The sequence below is a fragment of the Zonotrichia albicollis genome, chromosome 26 (genome assembly GCF_047830755.1).
Source record: "Zonotrichia albicollis isolate bZonAlb1 chromosome 26, bZonAlb1.hap1, whole genome shotgun sequence".
NCBI lineage: Eukaryota > Metazoa > Chordata > Aves > Passeriformes > Passerellidae > Zonotrichia > Zonotrichia albicollis.
Window position 1 is genome coordinate 8,593,391 of NC_133844.1, and position 23,348 is coordinate 8,616,738.

Below are 23,348 nucleotides of genomic sequence, written 5' to 3' on the forward strand. Positions count from 1 at the left end.
CCCCACAGCGATCCCCCACTCCCAGCACCCATGGGTGGTGTGGGGCACATTAAAATCCTCCTCTAAAATCTGCCCCTGACTCTTTTGTTCACGCCCTTTGTGTCCCCATTATCCACAGGGAATGGCTCTGAGGGGCTTTGGGGTGAGGGATTTGGGATGAGAGGAGCCCATGGCTGAGGGGCCTTGGAGCTGAGGGGACCCCATGGCTTTGAATTTGAAGGAGTTTAGGGGAACATCAGGGTTGAGGTTATGGCTGAAGGGGCTCCAGGACTGAGGGGGGCTCTGGGGCTGGGATTGTGGCCAAGGGGGTGACACGGCCATGGTGGTTCAGGGCCAGGCCTGAGGTGGCTCCAGGGCCGAGGGAGTGACATGGCCATGAGGGCTGAAGGACCAGGCCTAAGATGGCTCCAGGGCTGAGGGAGTGACACGGCCATGAGGGCTGAAGGACCAGGACTAAGATGGCTCCAGGGCTGAGGGGGTGACAGGGACATGGAGGTGACAGGGCCAGGCTTGAGGTGGCTCCATGGCCAGGCTTGAGGTGGCTCCATGGCCAAAGGGGACCCTGGGGCTGAGGGAGTGACACAGCCATGAGGGTCCAGGACCAGGCCTGAGGTCCAAGGAAGCTCAGCTCTTTATCTCCCAATTTGTGAATTTTTTTGTGTGAAATTCCTGTTTATCATCCAGCTCCTTCACCCCCTGGTTTGCAGGGCTTTGTCCAAGCAGCAAATTATTCACAGAATCCATCCAGGGGTTTGCAGATCCACCAATCGAGGATTTCCCTCCCCATAAACGCTCTCTGTCTGCCAGCTGAGAGAGAAATGCCCCATTTTAATGCATTATTTATAAGGTTTTTTTTATTTTATGATAGGCTTTTCCTACCCACAGCCAGCAGCAGCAAAAACACCTGGTTCATGCATTATTTAGGTTATTGCTGCCTGGGGTTTTCAGCAGTCCCTCAGCCTGCAGAGGTCAGCATTGCAAAGGATTTTTCCAAAGGGATTTAGAAGGAAAACACCAAAAGGATTTCTGCATGAGCCCCCATCCCCAGGGAGGTCCTCAGCCCACATGGAAACCACCTGATGGCACCAAAAATCAGCGTTAAAATGGAGGATTTTGGGGTCAGAGGGGGTTATGGTGGGGAAGGGTGTTTGTGGAAAATGTTCTTACCTGGGGTTCAGCCAGGAAACAAAAAGCTCCCAGCTGGATCCAATTTGAAGACCTAAAATCACAAAATTCTGAGATAATTAAAAGAAGAGGTTCTCCTTATTTAAAAAAATTATATATTTAAAATAAATTATTATAATAAATTAATTTCATAATAATTTTGATAATTTTATTTTAAAATTTTATTATATATCTTTTTATAATTTAATTTTATTTATATTTTAACATTTATTTTATAAATTTATGATAGATAATTTTTTATTTATTATTTTTAATTTATTTATTACTTCACAGCAGTGCTGTATTTTAAATACTGTAATCCCCGCTTGGTGGTGCAAGAGAGCAAAAAGGGATTATGGACTTGAAATGTTAAATAGCATAAAAGCAATAATATTTACCGAGTCCATTCACTGATTAAATAAATCACAGAGACAAACCTGGGGTTGTTTAGGCTGGAAAAGACCTTTGAGGTCATCAAATGCAGTGGGTTGGCAAACAAATGAGATTAATTCAGCTGCATCTTCTTCCTGAGGTTGTTTCTCATAGCTGGGCCACTCTAAATTACAGATAAATAATGAATGGCAGAGGGATTCACCCCGACATAAATGTTTGTTATAAATCCATGAATATCCCCGTTCCTTTTGTGGATGGATTAAAAATGGGAGGATCTTTGAGTTAATGGTAAATCCCCCAGGAATAATCCAGAAAATTGTCCTGAACCAACTGGACTCTGTTTACTAGGGGAAAAATAAAAATAAGGATGAGCTGGATAATGATTCCTCACCTCAAGCAGAGCCAGGGTTTATGATTAACCTGCAGCCCCAGATTTATGATTAACCTGCAGCCCCACCCTCACAGAGGCACCTTGTCTCCTCTTTATTACTTGCATTGATAAATTAAAGACTGAAATCAGCTCATTTCCAGGTGCTAAACGCATTTTAAAAATGATTTTGTGTCTCCTCTGTCAGAGGGGTTTGGGTTTTTTCCTATCTCAGTTTGGACCTGTGTTCTTTGAAGTTCTTTTTCCTGTCTCACCTTATAAGGATCTGTGTTCTCTGAGGTGTGTTTTCCTCTATCTCACTTTATCTAGATCTGTGTTCTTTGAATTTTTTCCCCTCTATCTCAATTTATCTGTATCTGTGTTCTTTGAGTTGTGTTTTTTTCTCTATCTCACTTTATCTGTATCTGTATTTCAATTTTTTCCCCTCTATCTCACTTTATCTGTATCTGTATTTGAATTTTTTTTCTCTATCTCACTTAATCTGGATCTGTTTTCTCTCAGGTGTTTTTCCCTCTATCTCACTTTATCTGTATCTGTGTTCTTTGAGTTGTTTTTCCCTCTATCTCATTTTATCTGGATCTGTATTCTTTGAATTTTTTTTAATCTCACTTTATCTGAATCTGTTTTCTCTCAGGTGTTTTTCCCTCTATCTCAGTTTATCTGTATCTGTGTTCTTTACTTTCTAAACGCCTAATTAACTGGTGTTGATTAAACCATTTCCCTTCCCCCTTGGCATTCAGCCCCTCACCTCTCTCCTGCTGTCCCTGCTGCCCTGGGAATTGTCAATAATCCATAAATAATCAATAATTAATTAATTCACAGGGCTGCAGCTCTGTCAGCTCTGCTCAGCCCAGCTGCTGCTGCCCAGCTCCTATTTCAGGCCACAAATTGTTCATAAATTTCCTATTTCAGGACAGAAATTGTTCATAAATTCCCTATTTCAGGACAGAAATTGTTCTTCTCTATTCCCGGAACGGAGGAGAAATGCAGGAAAAGTCCAGCCAGGATCGGCTCATTCCTGCCATTGTAGCAGCATTCAATTCCCCCATTCTTACTCCATTTCCCCCCATTTTTCTCTCTGTTTTTCACTGAACACCAACCTCCTTTTCTTCTCCACAAAAAGCACCCGTGACCTCTTCCATCCGTTTTTCTCATCATCCCCTAAAAACAGCTCGGGAAGCTGAGACACAGAGCAGCTGCCCTGGGGGATTGTTCAGAATTTCATCCCCATCCCCAAAATGTTCCTTTTAAAGCTCTTTCTGCAGCAAGGATTGAGGGAGGGATGAGATCCCAATTCCCAGCTGGATTTTATTCAGTGAGGGAGGGAGGAGGTCTCAATTCCCAGCTGGATTTTATTCAGTGAGGGATGAGATCCCAGTTCCCAGCTGGATTTTATTTGGATAGGAAGGGATGAGATCCCAGTTCCCAGCTGGAGTTTATTCTGTGTGGGACAAAGTCCCAGTTCCCAGTTGGATTTTTTTTGTGATAGGAAGGGATGAGAGCCCAGTTCCCTGTTGGATTTTATTCAATGTGGGACAAGATTCCCATTCCCAGTTGGATTTTATTTGGGGAGGGAAGGACGAGATCCCAATTCCCAGCTGGATTTTATTTGGATAGAAAGGCATGAATCCCAGTTCCCAGTTGGATTTTATTTGGATAGAAAGGGATGGATCCCAATTCCCAGTTGGATTTTATTCAGTGAGGGATGAGATCCCAGTTCCCAGCTGGATTTTATTTGGATAGAAAGGGATGGATCCCAATTCCCAGTTGGATTTTATTCAGTGAGGGATGAGATCCCAATTCCCAGCTGGATTTTATTCAGTGAGGGAGGGACAAAATCCCAATTCCTAACTGGATTTTATTCAGGGAGGGACAAAATCCCAATTCCCAGCTGGATTTTATTCAGTGAGGGACAAGATCCACATTCCCAGTTGGATTTTATTTGGGGAGGGAAGGACGAGATCCCCATTCCCAGCTGGATTTTATTTGGACAGGAAGGAACAAGGTCCCCATTCCCAGCTGGATTTCGCTCAGTGAGGGAGGGACCAGCCGGGTTTGTCTCCAGCACCGCTCCTGCATCCCTCGGTAGCCATGGCAACGGCCCCGTGCCCATGGCAACCCCAGGAGCATCCTCGGAGCCTCCCCCGGGCTTTAACTCCGAGTTCCGGCTCCCCCTCACGGGCCCTGGCAGGGCCAGAGGATTTGAGATTTCATTCTGGAATATTCGGTGTATAAAACTCCCCTGGTGTCTCTATAGATCCTCGAGGGCAGCTCCACTTCCAGGGCCAAAAGGGCAAATTTAATGATGGATTTATATTATTAAAAAAGAGTAAGATGATTATTAATTTAATGATTAATTAATATCTGGGGTGTAAAACTTCCCTGGTGTCTTAATAAAGGCAAACCTTATAAAGAGCCTTGTGGGCAGCTCCATTTCCAGGGTCAAAGTCTGATGGACATTTAATGATGGAATAATATAATATAATATAATATAATATAATGTAATGTAATGTAATGTAATGTAATATAATATTTAGTATTTGGTGTATAAAACTCCCCTGGTGTCCTTATAAATAAAACTTTATAAAGAGCCTCATGGGCAGCTCCACTTCCAGGGTCAAAGTCAGATGGACATTTAATGATGGAATAACATAACATAACATAACATAACATAACATAACATAACATAATATTTAGTATTTGGTGTATAAAACTCCCCTGGTGTCTTAATAAAGGCAAACCTTATAAAGAGCCTCATGGGCAGCTCCATTTCCAGGGTCAAAGTCAGATGGACATTTAATGATGGAATAATATAATATAATACAATAAAATGCAATGTAATGTAGTATAATATTTAATATTTAGTGTATAAAACTCCGCTGGTGTCTTTATAAATTCAAACTTTATAAAGAGCCTCATCCACTTCCAGGGCCAAAGGGCAAATTGGACATTTAATGATGGATGAATATCATTAAAATATTCTATTTATTCTATGCTATTCGATATTATTAATTAATATTTGGTGTGTAAAGCTTCCGTGGTGTCTCAGCGAAGACAAATTTCATCAAGGGCCTTCAAGGTGCTGGGAAATTTCCTCACCATAAGAGGATTGACGCTGGGTTAAATCATCTCATCCTCCTTGAGAAACCAGGGCAGGGCAGGAGAAACTCGCTCAGCCCTCAGCTGAATAAACAAGGGGCAGACCTGGGCCAAAAATTCTGTATGAAGGAAGAATATTGTTTAAAAAAGATCTGAAAGTTAATTTTAGGCTATTTTAAAATAATTGCTCTTATTATTTAACTAATTTTTTAAATTAATTAGTTATTTCAAAAAGTATTACTTATTTTAAAAATTATTATATAACTTATTCTAAAAATTAATTAACTTATTTTAAAAAAATTATTACTTAGCTTTAAAATTATTTCTCTTATTAAACTTATTTTTCAAATTGATTATTTTAAAAATCATTACTTATTTTTAACTTTATTTCCCTTATTATGTAACTTATTCTAAATATTAACTAATTTAAAAAATGATTACTTAGTTTCAAAATGATTTCTCTTATTATTAAGCTTATTTTTAAAATTAATTAATTGACTCATTTTTAAAAAATATTACTTCATTTTAGAATTATTTCTCTTATTACGTAACTTATTTTTTTAATCAATTGGCTAACTTATTTTTTTAAATTATTATTTAGCTTTAAAATTGTTTCTCTTGTTATTTAATTTATTTAAAATTAGTCAATTAATTAGCTACATTTTTAAAAATTGTTATTTAGCTTTAAAATTATTTCTCCTATTATTTAATTGATTCAAAATTAATTCATTTATTGACTTATTTTTTAAAATTATTATTTAGTTGTAAAATTATTTCTCTTATCTAAGTCACTTTAAAAAATTTATTAAATTAGTACTCACTTTTAAAAATTATTTCTCTGTTTCAGTCTATCACTTGACTTAAAAGAAAAATTAAAAATTTAAATTAAAATCTGCTTTTTTTTGGGGGGGGGGGGCAGCTTTTCCCAGCTCACTTCAAAACTCATTTTCTAAGTGGGAAATCTGATTTTTCCTGCTTTTTTCCTGCCTTTTTCCTGCTTTTTTCCTGCTTTTTCCTTCCCAGCCAGGAGAGCAGGGAGAATTCCCTGCCCAGGATATAAAATCCGAATTTCCGTGACTTCACAGCAGCACCGGGAGCTCCCGGGATATTTCCGGCTCTGACCTCACCCGGGTCCCTTCCAGGCCTGTGACAAATCCCCAAAACCCGGCAGGAAAAAAAGGAAAATTCTCCCTGTGAGTCACCAGGAGGGAAAATTCCCATTTTCCTGCCAAGGGGGACGGAATTTGGGGCAGTTTCTGGGAATTCCGGCGTTTCTGGGAAGGGAATTTGTTCCCCAGCTTTGCTTTGGGTTTTGTTCCAGCTGAAAAAAGGAGATTTCTCAGCACAAGGAGCTTTTATTTCTGACAGCTCTCGCCAGGCACAGCAGGGAATTGTTGGGGTTGTTTTTCCCAGGCGCTGCTGGGTTGTTTTTATTTTTATTTTTATTTTTATTTTTATTTTTATTTTTATTTTTATTTTTATTTTTATTTTATTTTTATCTCCAGTGCTGGGGCAGCAGCAAACAAGGACGGGCTGCTCCAGCTCCCAGCCATTCATCCAGAAAGGGCCTCAAAAACTCCTTTTTTCCCCCCATTTCTGAGCACTTTTAGTTCCAATTTTTATTCAAAAATTCATTTTCCCCCCCCCCATTTCAGAGCACTTTTAGTTCCAATTTTTCTTCCAAAATTCATTTTTCCCCTCACATTTCAGAGCACTTTTATCACCAGTTTTTCTTCCTAAATTCATTTTTTCCCCCCTTATTTTAGAGCAATTTTATTAACAGTTTTTCTTCCTAAATTCATTTTCCCCCTCACTTCAGAGCAATGTTATTGCCAATTTTTTGTTCCAAAATTCATTTTTTTCCTTTCGTTTCAGAGCACTTGTATTAGCAGGTATTGTCCCTAAATTAATTAATTTTTCCCCCACTTCAGAGCACTTTCATTACCCGTTTTTGTTCTTAGATTCATTTTTTCCCCCAACAAGGATTTGAACATTATTTTTTTGAAATAAAGGCCTCAAAAACTCGGTTTTTCAAGTTGATAAGATAGAGCCTCAAAAACTCAATATCTCCCCCATTTCAAAGCACATTTATTACCAATTTTTATTCATAAATTAATTTTTCCCCAAACGAGCATTTTAACTTTATTTTAATGAAAGCCTCAAAAACTCAATTTCCCCCTATTTCAAAGCACTGTTATTACCAATTTTTACTCATAAATTAATTTTCCCCCAAATGAGCATTTTAGCTTCTTTTTAGCTTCTTTTTAGCTTCATTTTAGCTTCTTCTTTAGCTTCATTTTAGCTTCTTTTTTTTTTTTAATGAAAGCCTCAAAAACTCAATTTCCCCCTATTTCAAAGCACTTTTATTACCAATTTTTACTCATAAATTAATTTTCCCCCAAATGAGCATTTTAGCTTCTTTTTAGCTTCTTTTTAGCTTCATTTTAGCTTCTTCTTTAGCTTCATTTTAGCTTCTTTTTTTTTTTTAATGAAAGCCTCAAAAAACTCAATTTCCCCCTATTTCAAAGCACTTTTATTACCAATTTTTATCCGTAAATTCAATTTTTTTTGCCCCAAACGAGCATTTTAACGTTCTATTTTCTAAATAAAATCTGCTGTTTTACCTCCCAGCGCCCTGGTGATGCTGGAAGGGTCCAAAATGGATTTTTTGGGGCAGGTGATGCCAGGCCTGGATGGGTAAGGAGCTTACCCAGGGCTCAGCACAGCCCTAAGCAGCTTGGAGCAGCTCCAGGGCCATTTATAACCCTGCGGATAAAGATTCCCAACCCTAAAATAATCATAACCCCAATGGATGGACATTTATAAACCCATAAATAAAGATTTCTAACCCTAAATTAATCATAACCCCAATGGATAAAGATTTTAAACCCCAATGGATAAAGATTTCTAACCCTAAAATAATCATAACCCTTGGATGGACATTTATAACTCCATAAATATAGATTCCTAACCCTAAAATAATCATAACCCCAATGGATGGACATTTATAACCCCATAAATAAAGATTTCTAACCCTAAATAATCATAACCCCAATGGATAAAGATTCCTAACCCTAAAATAATCATAACCCATGGATGGACATTTATAACCCCATGGATAAAAATTTCTAACCCTAAATTAATCATAACCCCAATGGATAAAAATTTCTAACCCTAAAATAGTCATAACCCAGGGGGGGACATTTATAACCCCATAAATAAAGATTTTTAACCCTAAATTAATCATAACCCCAATGGATATATATTTCTAACCCTAAAATAATCATAACCCATGGATGGACATTTATAACCCCATAAATAAAGATTTCTAACCCAAATGGATGGACATTTTAACCCAAATAAATGAACATTTTAAACCCCAATGGATGGACATTTTAACCCAAATAAATGAACATTTTAACCCCAATGGATGAACATTTATAACCCCAATGGATGGACATTTTAACCCAAATAAATGAACATTTTTAACCCCAATGGATGGACATTTTTAAACCCCAAATAAATGAACATTTTAACCCCAATGGATGAACATTTTTAAACCCTAAATAAATGAACATTTTAACCCCAATCAATGAACATTTTAACCCAAATAAATGAACATTTTTAACCCCAATGGATGAACATTTTTAACCCCAAATAAATGAACATTTTAACCCAAATGGATGGACATTTTTAACCCAGTGGATGAACATTTTAACCCAAATAAATGAATATTTGAATCCCAATGGATGGACATTTTTAACCCAAATGGATGGACATTTTAACTCAAAAAAATGAACATTTTAAACCCCAATGGATGAACATTTTTAACCCCAATGGATGACCATTTTTAACCCCAAATAAATTACCATTTTAACCCCAATGGATGGACATTTTAACCCAAATAAATGAACATTTTAAACCTCAAAGGATGAACATTTTAACCCAAATAAGTGACCGTTTTAACTCCAATGGAAGAAGATTTTAACCCCAGCGGGTTAAATACCCACCCAGCCTTTGCAGAGCCGGGGCTGGCTGAACAAAAGCATCTTGGACGAACCCAGGCCATAAAAACCAACACGAAATAAATCAATGAGAGGCCGTGAAGGAGATGAACTTTGCTCCCTGCCCAGACCACAGCATTTCCTGAGCAAATGAACGATTGCTGGGCTGGCCCAGGGCCCGGGGCAGCATTTCCACAGGATCCCGAGGAGCTGCAGGATTTTACCCCCGGATGCCAAAAATCCATTAAAGATCTGCCCTGGATGCGCTGGTGGGGAAGGTTCAGCCCTGATGGCTTCCACAAGGAATTAAAAATTCATTAACGATCCGTGCTGCTGATTGATGTGCAGTGGCTCTGCTTCTGCAAACAGAATTTCTGCTGCTCGAAATTAAAAAAAAAAGGTTTATTTTTCAGCGTTTTCTGTAAATGTTCTTTTCAGGATAAATAACTTTCCCTTGTTGTTGTTGTTGTTTTGCTGGAATAAATTACAGTAAAACCCTGGTTTTTGGATTAATGCAGGATTAATTCAGCCCAACCAGCCCATTCCTGGTTTGCTCCTTTTCCTGGCATGGAATTTGGGTGGATTTGGACCCAAAGCAGGAGCCATTCCACACATGGAATGAACTCCTCCTGCAGGGCAGGGCTTCCCCAGCCCCACAGCCCTCAGTCCTGCTGATTTCATTTTCTCCTGGCTGGATTCACATTTGTGTTCTCCCATTTCCCTGCCGGGCAGAAAGCACTTGAATTTATTCCAACACAACCCGGGTGGATCACAGGAAAATCCCTTTTCCATCCAGATGTGGCCCAGGATGGTCATTCCTGGCCCAGCTGTTCTGGGCAGCCTCAGGAGGGTTTGGGGGGAGTTAAAATCAGAAAATCCTGGGATTTGGGTTGGAAGGGACTTTAAAAATCACCTGTGGAAGGGACACCTCCCATTGTCCCAGAGTGCTGGCCCTGGGAAACCCTAACAATTGGGAAAACCCTAAAAATTGGGAAAACTCTAAAAATTGGGAAAACCCTAAAAATTGGGAAAACCCTAAAAATTGGGAAAACTAAAAATTGGGAAAACCCTAAAAATTGGGAGAACTCTAAAAATTGGGAAAACTCTAAAAATTGGGAAAACTAAAAATTGGGAAAACTCTAAAAATTGGGAAAACCCTAAAAAATTGGGAAAACTAAAAATTGGGAAAACCCTAAAAATTGGGAAAACCCTAAAAATTGGGAAAACCCTAAAAATTGGGAAAACTCTAAAAATTGGGAAAACCCTAAAAATTGGGAAAACTCTAAAAATTGGGAAAACCCTAAAAATTGGGAAAACTAAAAATTGGGAAAACCCTAAAAATTGGGAAAACCCTAAAAATTGGGAAAACTCTAAAAACTGGGAAAACCCTAAAAATTGGGAAAACCCTAAAATTTGGGAAAACCCTAAAAATTGGGAAAACCCTAAAAATTGGGAAAACTAAAAATTGGGAAAACCCTAAAAATTGGGAAAACTCTAAAAACTGGGAAAACCCTAAAAATTGGGAAAACCCTAAAAACTGGGAAAACTCTAAAAATTGGGAAAACTCTAAAAATTGGGAAAAATCTAAAAATTGGGAAAACTCTAAAAATTGGGAAAACTCTAAAAATTGGGAAAACCCTAAAAATTGGGAAAACTCTAAAAATTGGGAAAACTCTAAAAATTGGGGAAACCCTAAAAATTGGGAAAACCCTAAAATTGGGAAACCTCTAAAAATTGGGAAAACTCTAAAAACTGGGAAAACTCTAAAAATTGGGAAACTCCCCCATTCTTGTCTCTGCATATTCCACTCTTGTATCCTTACCCTCCAAAAAAAACCCCATTTTTGCCATCCCATGGGGTTTTTAGTTGTTTTCTGTGGCGTTTCCTCAGGCTGAATTTCAGGATTCCTCGACACAAATTGAGATTGCAGGAGCGAGTTCTGCTCCTCTGCAGGGACACAGCTTGGAAAGGCAAATCCATCTTTTCTCCCTGCTTTGATTTCCAATTCGCCAGCCCTGGGAGCAGCTCTGCTCCACGGGATAATGGCTTTGGAGCTGCCAAAAGCATCCTGGCCTCTCCCAGATTCCCAACCAGGAGATTTCCAACCCGCCCCAAACCCTGGGGTTTCTTCCATTTAAAAAAATCCAAGTGTTGCGATGTCCCAAGATTCCCAAAACGGCCCCAAACCTCCTCATTCCATTCGGTGTTTCTTCAATAAACCCCCAAGAGGCTGCGATTTCCCAGGATTTTTCCAAGCCTTGATATCCCTTCAGTATAAAATCCAAATGCTGTGATAGTCCAGGATTTTCAAATCAGCCTCAAACCCTGAAAATTCTTCAATAAAATCCTCCAGGTGCTGAGGTTTTCCAAGATTTTAAAATCAGCCCCCAAGCCCTGATATTTCCTCAGTGTAAAATCCAAATGCTGCAATGTTCCAAGATTTTATCACCAGCCTCAAACCCTGATAATTCTTCAATAAAACCATCCATGTTCTGCAGTTTTCCAAGATTTTATAACCAGCCTCAAGCCCTGATAATTCTTCAATAAAACCATCCGTGTTCTGCAGTATTCCAGGACTTTATCATCAACCTCAAACCTTGATAATTCTTCAATAAAACCATCCATGGGCTGCAGTTTTCCAAGATTTTTGAATCAGCCCAAGCCCTGATATTTCCTCAGTATAAAATCCAAATGCTGCAATATTCCAAGATTTTATCACCAGCCTCAAACCCTGATAATTCCTCCGGAAAACCATCCATGGGCTGCAGTTTTCCCAGATTTTTAAATCCGTCTCAAACCCTGATATTTCTTCAATAAAACCATCCATGTGCTGCAGTTTCCCGAGATTCTTAAATCAGCTCAAGCCCTGATGTTTCCTCAGTATAAAATCCAACTTCTGCAGCATTTCAAGATTTTATCACCAGCCTCAAGCCCTGATAATTCTCCAATAAAACCATCCGTGTTCTGCAGTTGGTCAGGATTTTATCACCAGCCTCAAACCCTGATAATTCCTCCGTAAAACCATCCATGGGCTGCAGTTTTCCCAGATTTTTAAATCAGTCTCAAACTCTGATATTTCTTCAATTAAACCATCCAGGTGCTGCAATATTCCAAGGTTTTTAAATCAACCTCAAACCCTGATAATTCTCCAATAAAACCATCCGCCTTCTGCAGTTTGCCAGGATTTTATCACCAGCCTCAAACCCTGATAATTCTTCCATAAAACCATCCATGGGCTGCAGTTTTCCAAGGTTTTTAAATCAACCTCAAACCCTGATAATTCTTCAATAAAACCATTCATGTGCTGCAATATTCCAGGATTTTATCACCAGCCTCAAACCCTGATAATTCTCCAATAAAACCATCCGCGTTCTGCAGTTTGCCAGGATTTTATCACCACCCTCAAACCCTGATAATTCTCCAATAAAACCACGAATCCCCCTCGATTTTCCAGGCTCTCCTTCGCTCCCCGTGCCCGGGGATGCTTTGGGGCGCAGCCGCGGTTTCGGGGCGCGGGCCGGGATTTTCCCCGGGGACGGATGGCGGATGCTGATGGAGGATGACGATGATGATGATGGTGCTGGGTGAGGGCTCAGCGGGGCCGGGCTGCTCGGAGCAGCTCCTCCCTCTCTCTATTTATTCCTGCGCGGAGCTCCGAGGCTGAATCACCTCGGGGCGGGCGGGCAGCGCCGTTTGCAGCCGGTGAGTACCGGGGAAACCGGGCTGGAGGGGATGCGGGAGGGATAAACCCCGGGGCGAGGGGGGTTGGAGCGCCGGGAGTGCGGGGCTGCCTCTTTTCCCCATGAAAAATTGACATTTTAGCCGTTCCTTACAAGGCAGCGCCCTGCTCCTGCCCGCCTCTTGTTTACTCAGCGTTTACTCAACAGCGGGAATTTCTCCTCCGAGGGTTTTGGCTTTTCTCCCACCCTCCCGCTGCTCCCCCTTTTCTTGAGAAAGACAAAGGGGTGAGGGGGAGATCTCTAAACCCAGGGGTGATATTTTCAGGGAAATTCCGATTTCTTTAAAATTTCCAGAGCCCCAGACCGGGATTTTGAGCCCAGGAGGGTCCGGGCTCCCCCGTCCCCGAGCATCCTCCCATCCCCACCTCGCTCCTCTCCTCCTCCGCCTCCCCGGGGACCTTCCCAAGGTTATTTCCAGGCGTGTTTTGGCACCTGGCTGTTGGTTTTTCCCCTCCGAAGCGAATCCTCCTCCTTGCCAACGCCGAGCACGTAATTGCTGCTTGCAGCCTCCATTTTCCGCTGGGTTCCTCCGGCAAGGAGAAAAATCGGCTCGGCCACAAACCACCTGAATTAATTCGTCATTTCCAGCATCCGCCGAGAAGGCGAATCTGGGGCGGAAAGGTTAAAGATTAAGAAAAAAAAAAAAAAATCCCAGTGAAATCACTCGATGTGTAATTTAATATTAATGTCATGGTCGGGCCATAAATAGAATTCCCGAGCACAGAGATCCCAGCTCCGGGTTTCTCTTCGCCGAGAGAAATCTGGGATTTTTCCGGGAGAAAATCCCGGATTCTCAGCAAGCAGCTCCTTCAGGGATTTGGCCAGGGAACTCATTTATTTGGGGCGAAGCTCCTGGCTCGCTAATTAGCGCCGTGTCCTGTTTATCAGCGCTGTAAAGGCAATTAGAGGCGCAGGATCCCTGAATCAGCCCCAAAGCCCGCGATTTCCTCAATAAAACCATGGCAGAGCTTTGCCAGAACCCCTCTCCAGCCAGGATTTTAAATTTTTAATTCAACCGGGGCCTGGTTTTTAACCCCTCGGAGCTCAGAGCGGGGAGCGACGCCTCCAAAAATATATTTGAAAAATGCCCAGTTCTGTGGATTTTCCTCCTCCGCTGCCCGTTTTGCCGAGCGCCCGAGGAGCCGGTTGTTTTTCCTGCCTTTTGGCTATTTTTAACCCCCCTGATCTCATCCCTGCCCCAGCGGGTGGGGGCTGCGGGGTGAGGGAGGCAGCGAGCCCCGGCCCGCTCCGTGAGGCCGCGATTTGCCATGGAGGAGCAGATCCCAGACCTGGAACTGCAGATCCCAGACCTGGAATTGCTGCCCATCACCAGGGATGAGCAAATCCCAGGGACTGACAAATCCCAGACCTGGAATTGCAAATCCCAGACCTGGAACTGCTGCCCATCACCAGGGACGAGCAAATCCCAAACCTGGAGCTCCAAATCCCAGACCTGGAATTGCAAATCCCAAACCTGGAATTGCAAATCCCAAATCTAGAATTGCTGCCCATCACCAGGGACGAGCAAATCCAAATCCCAAACATGGAATTGCTGCCCATCACCAGGGAGGAGAAATTCCAAATCCCAAACCTGAAATTCCAAATCCCAAAGCTGGAATTCCAAATCCCAAACCTGGAACTGCTGCCCATCACCAGGGAAAAGCAAATCCAAATTCCAAACCTGAAATTCCAAATCCCAGACCTGGAGCTGCAAATCCCAGACCTGGAATTGCAAATCCCAGACCTGGAATTGCTTCTCACCCCCAGGGACGAGCAAATCCCAAACCTGGGACTGACAAATCTCAAACCTGGAATTCCAAACCCCAAACCTGGAATTCGAGCCCCAGGGAAAAGCAAATCCCAAAGCTGGAGCTCCAAATCCCAAACCTGGGACTGACAAATCCCAGACCTGGAACTGCAAATCCCAAACCTGGAACTGCTGCCCATCACCAGGGATGAGGAAATACCAAACCTGGGACTGACAAATCTCAAACCTGGAATTCCAAACCCCAAACCTGGAATTCGAGTCCCAGGGAAAAGCAAATCCCAGAGCTGGAATTGCAAATCCCAAACCTCGAATTGCTGCTCATCACCAGGGACGAGCAAATCCCAAACCTGGAGCTCCAAATCCCAAACCTGGAATTGCAAATCCCAAATCTAGAATTGCTGCCCATCACCAGGGACGAGCAAATCCAAATCCCAAACATGGAATTGCTGCCCATCACCAGGGAGGAGAAATTCCAAATCCCAAACCTGAAATTCCAAATCCCAAACCTGGAATTGCTGCCCATCACCAGGGACGAGCAAATCCCAAACCTGGAGCTCCAAATCCCAAACCCGGAATTGCAAATCCCAAACCTGGAGCTCCAAATCCCAGACCTGGAATTGCAAATCCCAAACCTGGAATTGCAAATCCCAGACCTGGAACTGCTGCCCATCACCAGGGATGAGCAAATCCCAATTCCAAACCTGAAATTCCAAATCCCAAAGCTGGAACTGCAAATCCTAAACCTGGAATTGCTGCCCATCACCAGGAACGAGCAAATCCCAGGGACTGACAAATCCCAAACCTGGGATTCCAAATCCCAAACCTGGAATTCCAAATCCCAAACCTGGAATTCCTCCGCATCACCAGGGACAGATCTGTGCATCCCGCTGAGGTTTTATTTCGGGCCTTGCCAACAATCCCACCCAAACCGCTGAGCTTGAAGGGCCTTTCATTCAAACATTTCAGGGCACAAACCCAGATTTTTGGCAGAAAAAGCATCACTAACAAACCCCAAAAGATTAATTTGCTTTTGCGGCCCACACATCTGTGTCCAGGTGGCAACAGGAGAATTTCTGGCTTGAACAGGGGCTCGTTTGGCCTTTGTGGCTGTAGGAAAGTTCAGCATCTCATTCCTGCATTAAGATTATTCCTGGGGTAGCTCCGTAATTTCTGCAAAAAAAAAAAAAAATTTGGGGCCCAAACTGAATTATTTCTTGCTGGATCCAGGGATGCTGAAACGCCCACCCACACTGAGGATGCTCCTGTCGCCCTCCCCAGCAGCGAGGGGAGATTTTGGGGGCCAGGATGGAAAATCCCTTTTTTAACATTAAACCCACGGCAGCGGTGACTCAGAGCCCTTGGCATTGCCAGGAGGCATTAACGGGTTTGGGCAGCTTGGCCTTTTTGGTTTTTTGGTCTTTGAGGTGTTTTCCAAAGGATTTGCAGCCCCGGTGGGGATTGTCCCTTGTCCTGGCCGGATTATCCACATGGGTGGAAATGGGATTTAGCCCTCCTGGAAATGGGGAAATGGGATTTATCCCCCCTGGAAATGGGGAAATGGGATTTATCCCCCCTGGAAATGGGATTTAGCCCCCCTGGAAATGGGGAAAATGGGATTTATCCCTCCTGGAAATGGGGAAATGGGATTTATTCCCCTCATAAATGGGATTTATCCCCCCTGGAAATGGGATTTATCCCCCCTGGAAATGGGGGAAATGGGATTTAGCCCTCCTGGAAATGGGGAAATGGGATTTATCCCCCCTGGAAATGGGGGAAATGGGATTTATCCCCCTCATAAATGGGATTTATCCCCCCTTGGAAATGGGGGAAATGGGATTTATCCCCCCCCTGGAAATGGGGGAAATGGGATTTATCCCCCCTGGAAATGGGGGAAATGGGATTTATTCCCCCTGGAAATGGGGAAATGGGATTTATCCCTCCTGGAAATGGGGGAAATGGGATTTATCCCCCCTGGAAATGGGGGAAATGGGATTTATCCCCCCTGGAAATGGGGAAATGGGATTTATCCCCCCTGGAAATGGGGGAAATGGGATTTATCCCCCTGGAAATGGGGGAAATGGGATTTATCCCCCTCATAAATGGGATTTATCCTCCCTGGAAATGGGATTTATCCCCCGGGCAGTGTGGGAGATGCCCGGAATGCCAGCAGCAAACTGGCATTCACTGAGTCACTGGATGCTGGGAAACTCTGAATCCCAAAAATAGCCATTAATTAATGGGAATTTGGATAAAACACGCAGAATTTGGGAAAGGAACCCCCCGGGGCCAGGCTGGGCGTTGCCTTCCCTGAGCACCACTGAGTGCCCAAAAGCTCCGGGGTTGGCATCGATGGGCTGGATCCGTCCTTGGCATCGATGGTGGCACTGCAGGGATCTCATTTCTGCCCCCAGGCTGGGTAGGGCGGGATAATAATTGATAATAATTGATAATAATAATTGATAAGCGCGGTTTTACCTCAAAATCACCTGAAGCATTTGCTTGTAAAAGCTTTTGTTTCATTACTTAAAACTGCCGTTGCCAGCAAGGGTCCTGTTGGGGAATATATTTTAAAAAATTATATAAATACATACATACATACATACATACATTTATTTATTAATTATTTATTTTATTACATACATACATATGTGTATGTATGTAATAAAATAAATAATTAATAAATAAATGTATAAAATACATATATTTCTACATATATAAAATAGATAAATACATGTATATATATTTATATACATATGCTAAAATATAAATACACATATATACCTATATAAATATATTTAAAATACATATACACATATATAAAAATACATACATCTATATGCATATATGTAAATATATAAAAATAGATAAAAATAAAATGAGCATATATAAGACAACAATAGTAAATATAAATACAACAATAATACAATAATAAATAAAATATATACATATAATAATGTATAAATTTTTATATAAACGTATATAAAAATACATATATATATAAAAATATATGTATATAAAAATAAATGTATATAATATATATACATATACAATGTATAGAGATACATATACAATGTATATATGTATACAATGTATACATATATAATGTATATGAAATATATGTATATAAAAATACATATATACATACATATATTAAAACACATATATAAAATATTTGTGTATATATATATACCTATACAAAAAGAATACGTATACATATAAGTACATATATATATATAAACACCCACATATGTGTATAAAAATATATAAAATATTTTACATTTATGTACACATGAAGGGTTTGGGGGGGATGATGAATACCTTTATCCAATGCTGTTCATTCTGCATGTGGATTTGGGGGGCCCAGCTGTGTTTTGTGCCCCACGGGCGAGGCAGGGCTGCCCTGACCCTGTCCTTGTCCCGCCCTGACCCTGTCCTTGTCCCGCCCTGACTCTGTCCTTGTCCCACCCTGACCCTGTCCTTGTCCCGCCCTGACCCTGTCCTTGTCCCCACCCTGACCCTGTCCTTGTCCCACCCTGACCCTGTCCTTGTCCTGCCCTGACCCTGTCCTTGTCCCGTCCTGACCCTGTCCTTGTCCCCACCCTGACCCTGTCCTTGTCCCACCCTGACCCTGTCCTTGTCCCGCCCTGACCCTGTCCTTGTCCCGCCCTGACCCTGTCCTTGTCCCCACCCTGACCCTGTCCTTGTCCCCACCCTGACCCTGTCCTTGTCCCGCCCTGACCCTGTCCTTGTCCTGCCCTGACCCTGTCCTTGTCCTTGTCCCCACAGCCATGGCCCGGCTCCTCGGCACCTCCTGCCTGCTGCTGCTGCTGCTCCTGGGGCTCTGCGCCGACGTCGCCTCCTCCAAGAAGGGCAAAGGCAAACCCGGCTGGGGCGGGGGCAGCCGCCAGCCCAGCTACCCCCGCCAGCCCAGCTACCCCCAGAACCCGGGTTACCCCCATAACCCGGGCTATCCCCATAACCCGGGCTACCCCCACAACCCCGGCTACCCCCACAACCCCGGCTACCCGGGCTGGGGCCAAGGCTACAACCCGTCCAGCGGAGGGACTTACCACCAGAAGCCCTGGAAGGCGCCCAAGCCCAAGACCAACTTCAAGCACGTGGCGGGCGCGGCGGCGGCGGGCGCCGTGGTGGGGGGCTTGGGGGGCTACGCCATGGGCAGGGTGATGTCGGGCATGCACTACCGCTTCGACAGCCCCGACGAGTACCGCTGGTGGAACGAGAACGCCGCGCGCTACCCCAACCAGGTCTACTACCGCGACTACCGCGGCCCCGTGCCGCAGGACGTCTTCGTGGCCGACTGCTTCAACATCACCGTCACCGAGCACAACATCGGCCCGGCCGCCAGGAAGGGCAACGCCTCGGACGCCCTCAACCAGACGGAGGCGGAGCTGGAGACGCGCGTGGTGACCAAGGTGATCCGCGAGATGTGCATCCAGCAGTACCAGGAGTACCGGCTGGCCTCGGGCGCCTGGCAGCGCCTGGCCCACTCCCCGCTGGCCACCCTGCTGCTCCTCGTCCTCGTCGTCCTGCACTAGGGCAGCCCGTGCCGTCCAGGTGTCCCCCGCGGGGTCCCCACGCCCACCCCGGCCCCGCTTGGTTTTGGTGAGGAGCCCCCCCCTCGGGGTTTAGGCAGCGGGATGAAAATGTCGTTTTCTACCCCAAAAATGGCTCCGGGATGGTGCTGGAGCGCAGAACCGCGGCCTTCGCCTCCTCATCCTCCTCCTCGGGGTCGCCCCGAGAGGGACCAGGCAGAGGGGGGCTCTCCTTGGCGTCCCTGCAGGAGCTTTTCCAAAAATCCTCTTTGTTAACAGGCAGGGATTTGTCTCACCCCCATTCCCTGGGGTACCCCCGGGGTTCTCAAGCTGCCACGTTGCAATTTGAACCCTCCCACCCCAAAACAAAGCCCCTTCCCCGTGTACATAAGGAGCTGCCACTGCACACCCTGCATGCTGCACAAAGCCCCTGCAGCAAGACACCAAAATAAAATCATTTTGTACTCCCTGTCACAGCGGGGCTGGGGCACCGCTCGGTGTTTGGAGGCAGAAAGTGCTGCTGAATGCCCCAAACACCCCCAAAATGGTGTTCCAGCCCCAGAAAAAGCCAGTTTGGGTGCTCCAGGTGACAAGCTGTGTTCGTGCTTCAGCACCTGGGCCCGAAGGACGTTAAAATGCAGCACAAAGGATTCTCAGGGGGTCAGGCACGTAGCGAGAGACTGAAAGCAGCTGAACCACGCCGGTACAGCAAACAGCATCGGGAAAAACGGGCCTGGGAAAGGGAAATGCTAAAAAAAAAAAGTCACTTTTGTGAGTAATTCCTTTGCCCTGTGGAAGCAACGGGTGGAATTCTTAATTCTTGCTTCTCTGTGGATGCTGGGCTGGGGACGAGCTGTAACACCCGTGGCGCTGCGTTCGATATCCCTCGTGTGATTTTATTTTTGCAAGGCACTGAATAACACTGTCCTAAATGAGATTTTTTTTTTTTTTGTTATTATTTTTTTTCCTTTTTGCATCGGTGTAAGCTAAGTGAAGATATATATATATTATATATAAATACCTATAAACAGAGAGGAACCTTCCAGGACAGCCAAAGCAGGGCTTTGAGGCGCCCCGTCCTTTGCGACGCGCGGATGTTTTGTAACCCCGTTATCACGCTGCATGCCCGGGATTTGCCGTGCTGAGCCTTTTCTAAGTGTTCCACGTCTGGTACAAATTAAAACGGATCAAGCCAAGGTGCCCGGCAGCCTCCTTTGTGTGCCGGGGGCCCCCCCGCGGAATTTCCCGCATTTCTGCATTTTCTGCATTTCTGCATTTTCTGCATTTCCGCCCTCCCTGGCCTGAGGGAGCTTTTGTTCCCTTCCAGCCCCAGTTTGGCCCAAACCCCGCATTCCCAGTTAACCTTTTCTGCTCCCGCCCATGGCATCGCTGCAGCCCAAGAGGAATCTTCTAATTTCTGTCTCATTCCGGTTTCTGTGCTAATAAAGGAGTTTTTACATTTGCTGTTTCATTGGCGTTGAGCCCGAGCCAAGCCCCGCTTCATCCCGGACGCTTCATCATGGGATCCTGGAGCGATTTGGGTTGGGAGGGACCTCAAAGCCCACCCAGTGCCACCCCTGCCATGGGCAGGGACAATTCCCACTTGGGCACATCCAGGGATGGAGCAGCCAGAGCTGCTCTGGGAATTCCATCCCAAAATCCCATTTCAATCTCTCTTTACACATTCCCAGTGTCCTGCCCATCCATGCCTTGTCCCAAATCCCTCCCCAGCTTTCCTGGAGCCTCTTCAAGGCCTGGAATGTGCTGGAAGCTCTCCCTGGGTCCTTCCCTTCTGCAGGTGAACATTCCCAGCTCTCGCTTGAATTTCCCATCTCCAGGTGAGCTCCCAGCCCTGCAGGTGAGGTCTCACCTGAGCAGAATCCCCTCACTGGGGCTCCTGCAAATCGTTCTCAATGGGATTTATTTCCATTTATTTGCACGGTGCAAATGGTTCTCAATGGGATTTATTTCCATTTATTTGCATGGTGCAAATCGGCCTCAGTGAATGGGATTTATTTCCATTTATTTGCACGGTGCAAATCGGCCTCAATCAATGGGATTTATTTCCATTTATTTGCATGGTGCAAATCGTTCTCAATGGGATTTATTTCCATTTATTTGCATGGTGCAAATCGGCCTCAATCAATGGGATTTATTTCCATTTATTTGCATGGTGCAAATCGGCCTCAGTGAATGGGATTTATTTCCATTTATTTGCATTTCGCAACTGCAGGGCCCCTCCTCCAACAGCCCCAAATTGGGGGAGAAATTCCCCCAAATCAGGAAGGAAAAAAATTTCACCTCATCCAAAGGAAGGGAATAAAAGAATGGATTTAAAATCCCCCATTTCCCGAGATGAACTCATGGATATCTCCAGGAAGAGGCTCCCAGCACTTGCTGAACTCCCCTGGGGAGGGTTTGACCTCAGCAGCAGCACAATTACAAATTTCTCATTTTTAACCCCAAACCCTTCCATTCCCTCCCTCCCAGTCATGGGAAACACATTGGCAATGCTCAAAAATAACATTTTTCCCCTCCTTGCACACACAACACTCTGGTTTTTAACCCTCCAGGGGGGTTTGGGGTGATTTTTGGAAGGCCAGAACTTTCCTGGCTCTGGCAACACCCAAGTGGGGTGACACTCCCTGAACCCGTGTGTCCTTTAAGGACAGCGGGATCAAATTACCCCTCTGCTGAAGCAGAGAAATTAATTAATGAAATAATTCATTAATGAGCTAAATACTCCAAATCCTGCAGCGGGCACAGGAGCCAGGCATGGAGGAGTTTCTGATTTACCAGGATGGCAATAAATACACCCCAAAGTGTAAATACCCCCAAAATGTAAATACCCCAAAAGTGTAAATGCACGCCAAAGTGTAAATACCCCCCCCAAAAAGTATAAATATCCCCCCAAAGTCTAAATACCCCCCAAAAAGTGTAAATATTCCCTCAAAATGTAAATACCCCAAAAAGGGTAAATTCCTCCCAAAATAAGTATAAATACCCCCCCAATGTAAATACCCCCTAAAGTGTAAATATCCCCCAAAGCATAAATACCCCCCAAAGCATAAATACCCCCTAAAGTGTAAATACAATAAAATCGGAGGTGTTTTTTTTAGGGTCTTCTCCAAATCTCTCCTCACATAGCTCTTGGCACCTCCCAAATGCACCCCAAAATGTAAATACCCCCCCCAAAATATAAATACAATAAAATCTGAAGGGGTTTTGTAGAGTTTTCTCCAAATCTCTCCTCACACAGATCTTGGCATCTCCCAAATACACCCCAAAGTGTAAATACCCCCAAAAAATGTAAATACCCCCCCCAAAATATAAATACAATAAAATTTGAGGGTTTTTTAGAGTTTTCTCCGAATCTCTCATCCCACAGCCCTTGGCACCCCCCATCTCCCCAGATGAACACCCCTCACCCAGGCCGACCGCCTGAATACGTTTTTCTTGCCTGGAAAAAGCCGTAAAAAGAGGAATTTTGGTGCGCAGCTGCCCGGTTAGCCGAGAGCCGGAGGAGGAGCAGTCGGATTTAGAGGAGCCCGGATCTCAGCCTGGTTTTATCCCGGGCCAACAGCTCCATCTCCTGTCCGAGCTTGGCTTTACACGGCTGAATTTGGGCTGAAAAGCCAAAAAATCCGCTCCAAACCCCGGCTGCGCTTTGTGCTGCTGGGAAATGCCTGGATTTGGCTCCTCCACCCACCTGTGGAAGCGCGTTCCCATCAGAGATTCCCATCCCTGGCACAGACGTCTTTTCATGAAAAATCCTTTTTTTAGGATTTTTTTTCTGCTGAGAGGCCTCAGGAACAAAATGCAAACATTGATTATCTGTGGAATGCAACAGGTGCATCTGTGATTGGTCTCAGGTGGTTCTTTCTAATTAATGGGCAATCACAGTCAGCTGTGAAAAGAATAGAATGGAATGGAATGGAGTGGAATGGAGTGGAATGGAATGGAATGGAATGGAATGGAATAGAATAGAATAGAATAGAATAGAATAGAATAGAATAGAATAGAATAGAATAGAATAGAATAGAATAGGACAGAGAGTCCAGGCCACAAACCTTTGTTATCACTCTTTTTCTATTCTTAGCCAGCCTTCTGATGAAATCATTTTCTTCTATTCTTTTAGTATAGTTTTAATGCAATATATACCATAAAATAATAAATCAAGCCTTCTGAAAGGAGTCAGATCTTCATCTCTTCCCTCATCCTCGGACCCCTGTGAACACG

The 23,348-nt window shown here is 43.8% G+C and overlaps 1 protein-coding gene and 2 long non-coding RNA genes across 3 annotated transcripts; 1 reads left to right on the top strand and 2 right to left on the bottom strand.

Moving 5' to 3' along the window:
- Window positions 1-813: 813 nt before the first annotated feature.
- LOC106630285 (uncharacterized) lies at window positions 814-14,089 on the bottom strand. The gene is made up of 3 exons (XR_012583825.1): window positions 13,221-14,089; window positions 1,168-1,235; window positions 814-1,076 (listed from the first exon to the last, which is right to left on the bottom strand). It is a non-coding gene; the product is annotated as an uncharacterized LOC106630285 (long non-coding RNA).
- Window positions 6,687-8,930, bottom strand: LOC141731931 (uncharacterized). The gene is made up of 2 exons (XR_012583826.1): window positions 8,135-8,930; window positions 6,687-7,974 (listed from the first exon to the last, which is right to left on the bottom strand). It is a non-coding gene; the product is annotated as an uncharacterized LOC141731931 (long non-coding RNA).
- Window positions 12,598-19,910, top strand: PRNP (prion protein (Kanno blood group)). Its single transcript, XM_074559232.1, has 2 exons — window positions 12,598-12,750; window positions 18,343-19,910. Exon 2 carries the CDS (start codon window positions 18,345-18,347, stop codon window positions 19,110-19,112), a length of 768 nt encoding a protein of 255 aa, XP_074415333.1. The 5' UTR covers window positions 12,598-12,750; window positions 18,343-18,344; the 3' UTR covers window positions 19,113-19,910.
- The last annotated feature ends 3,438 nt before the right edge of the window (window positions 19,911-23,348 follow it).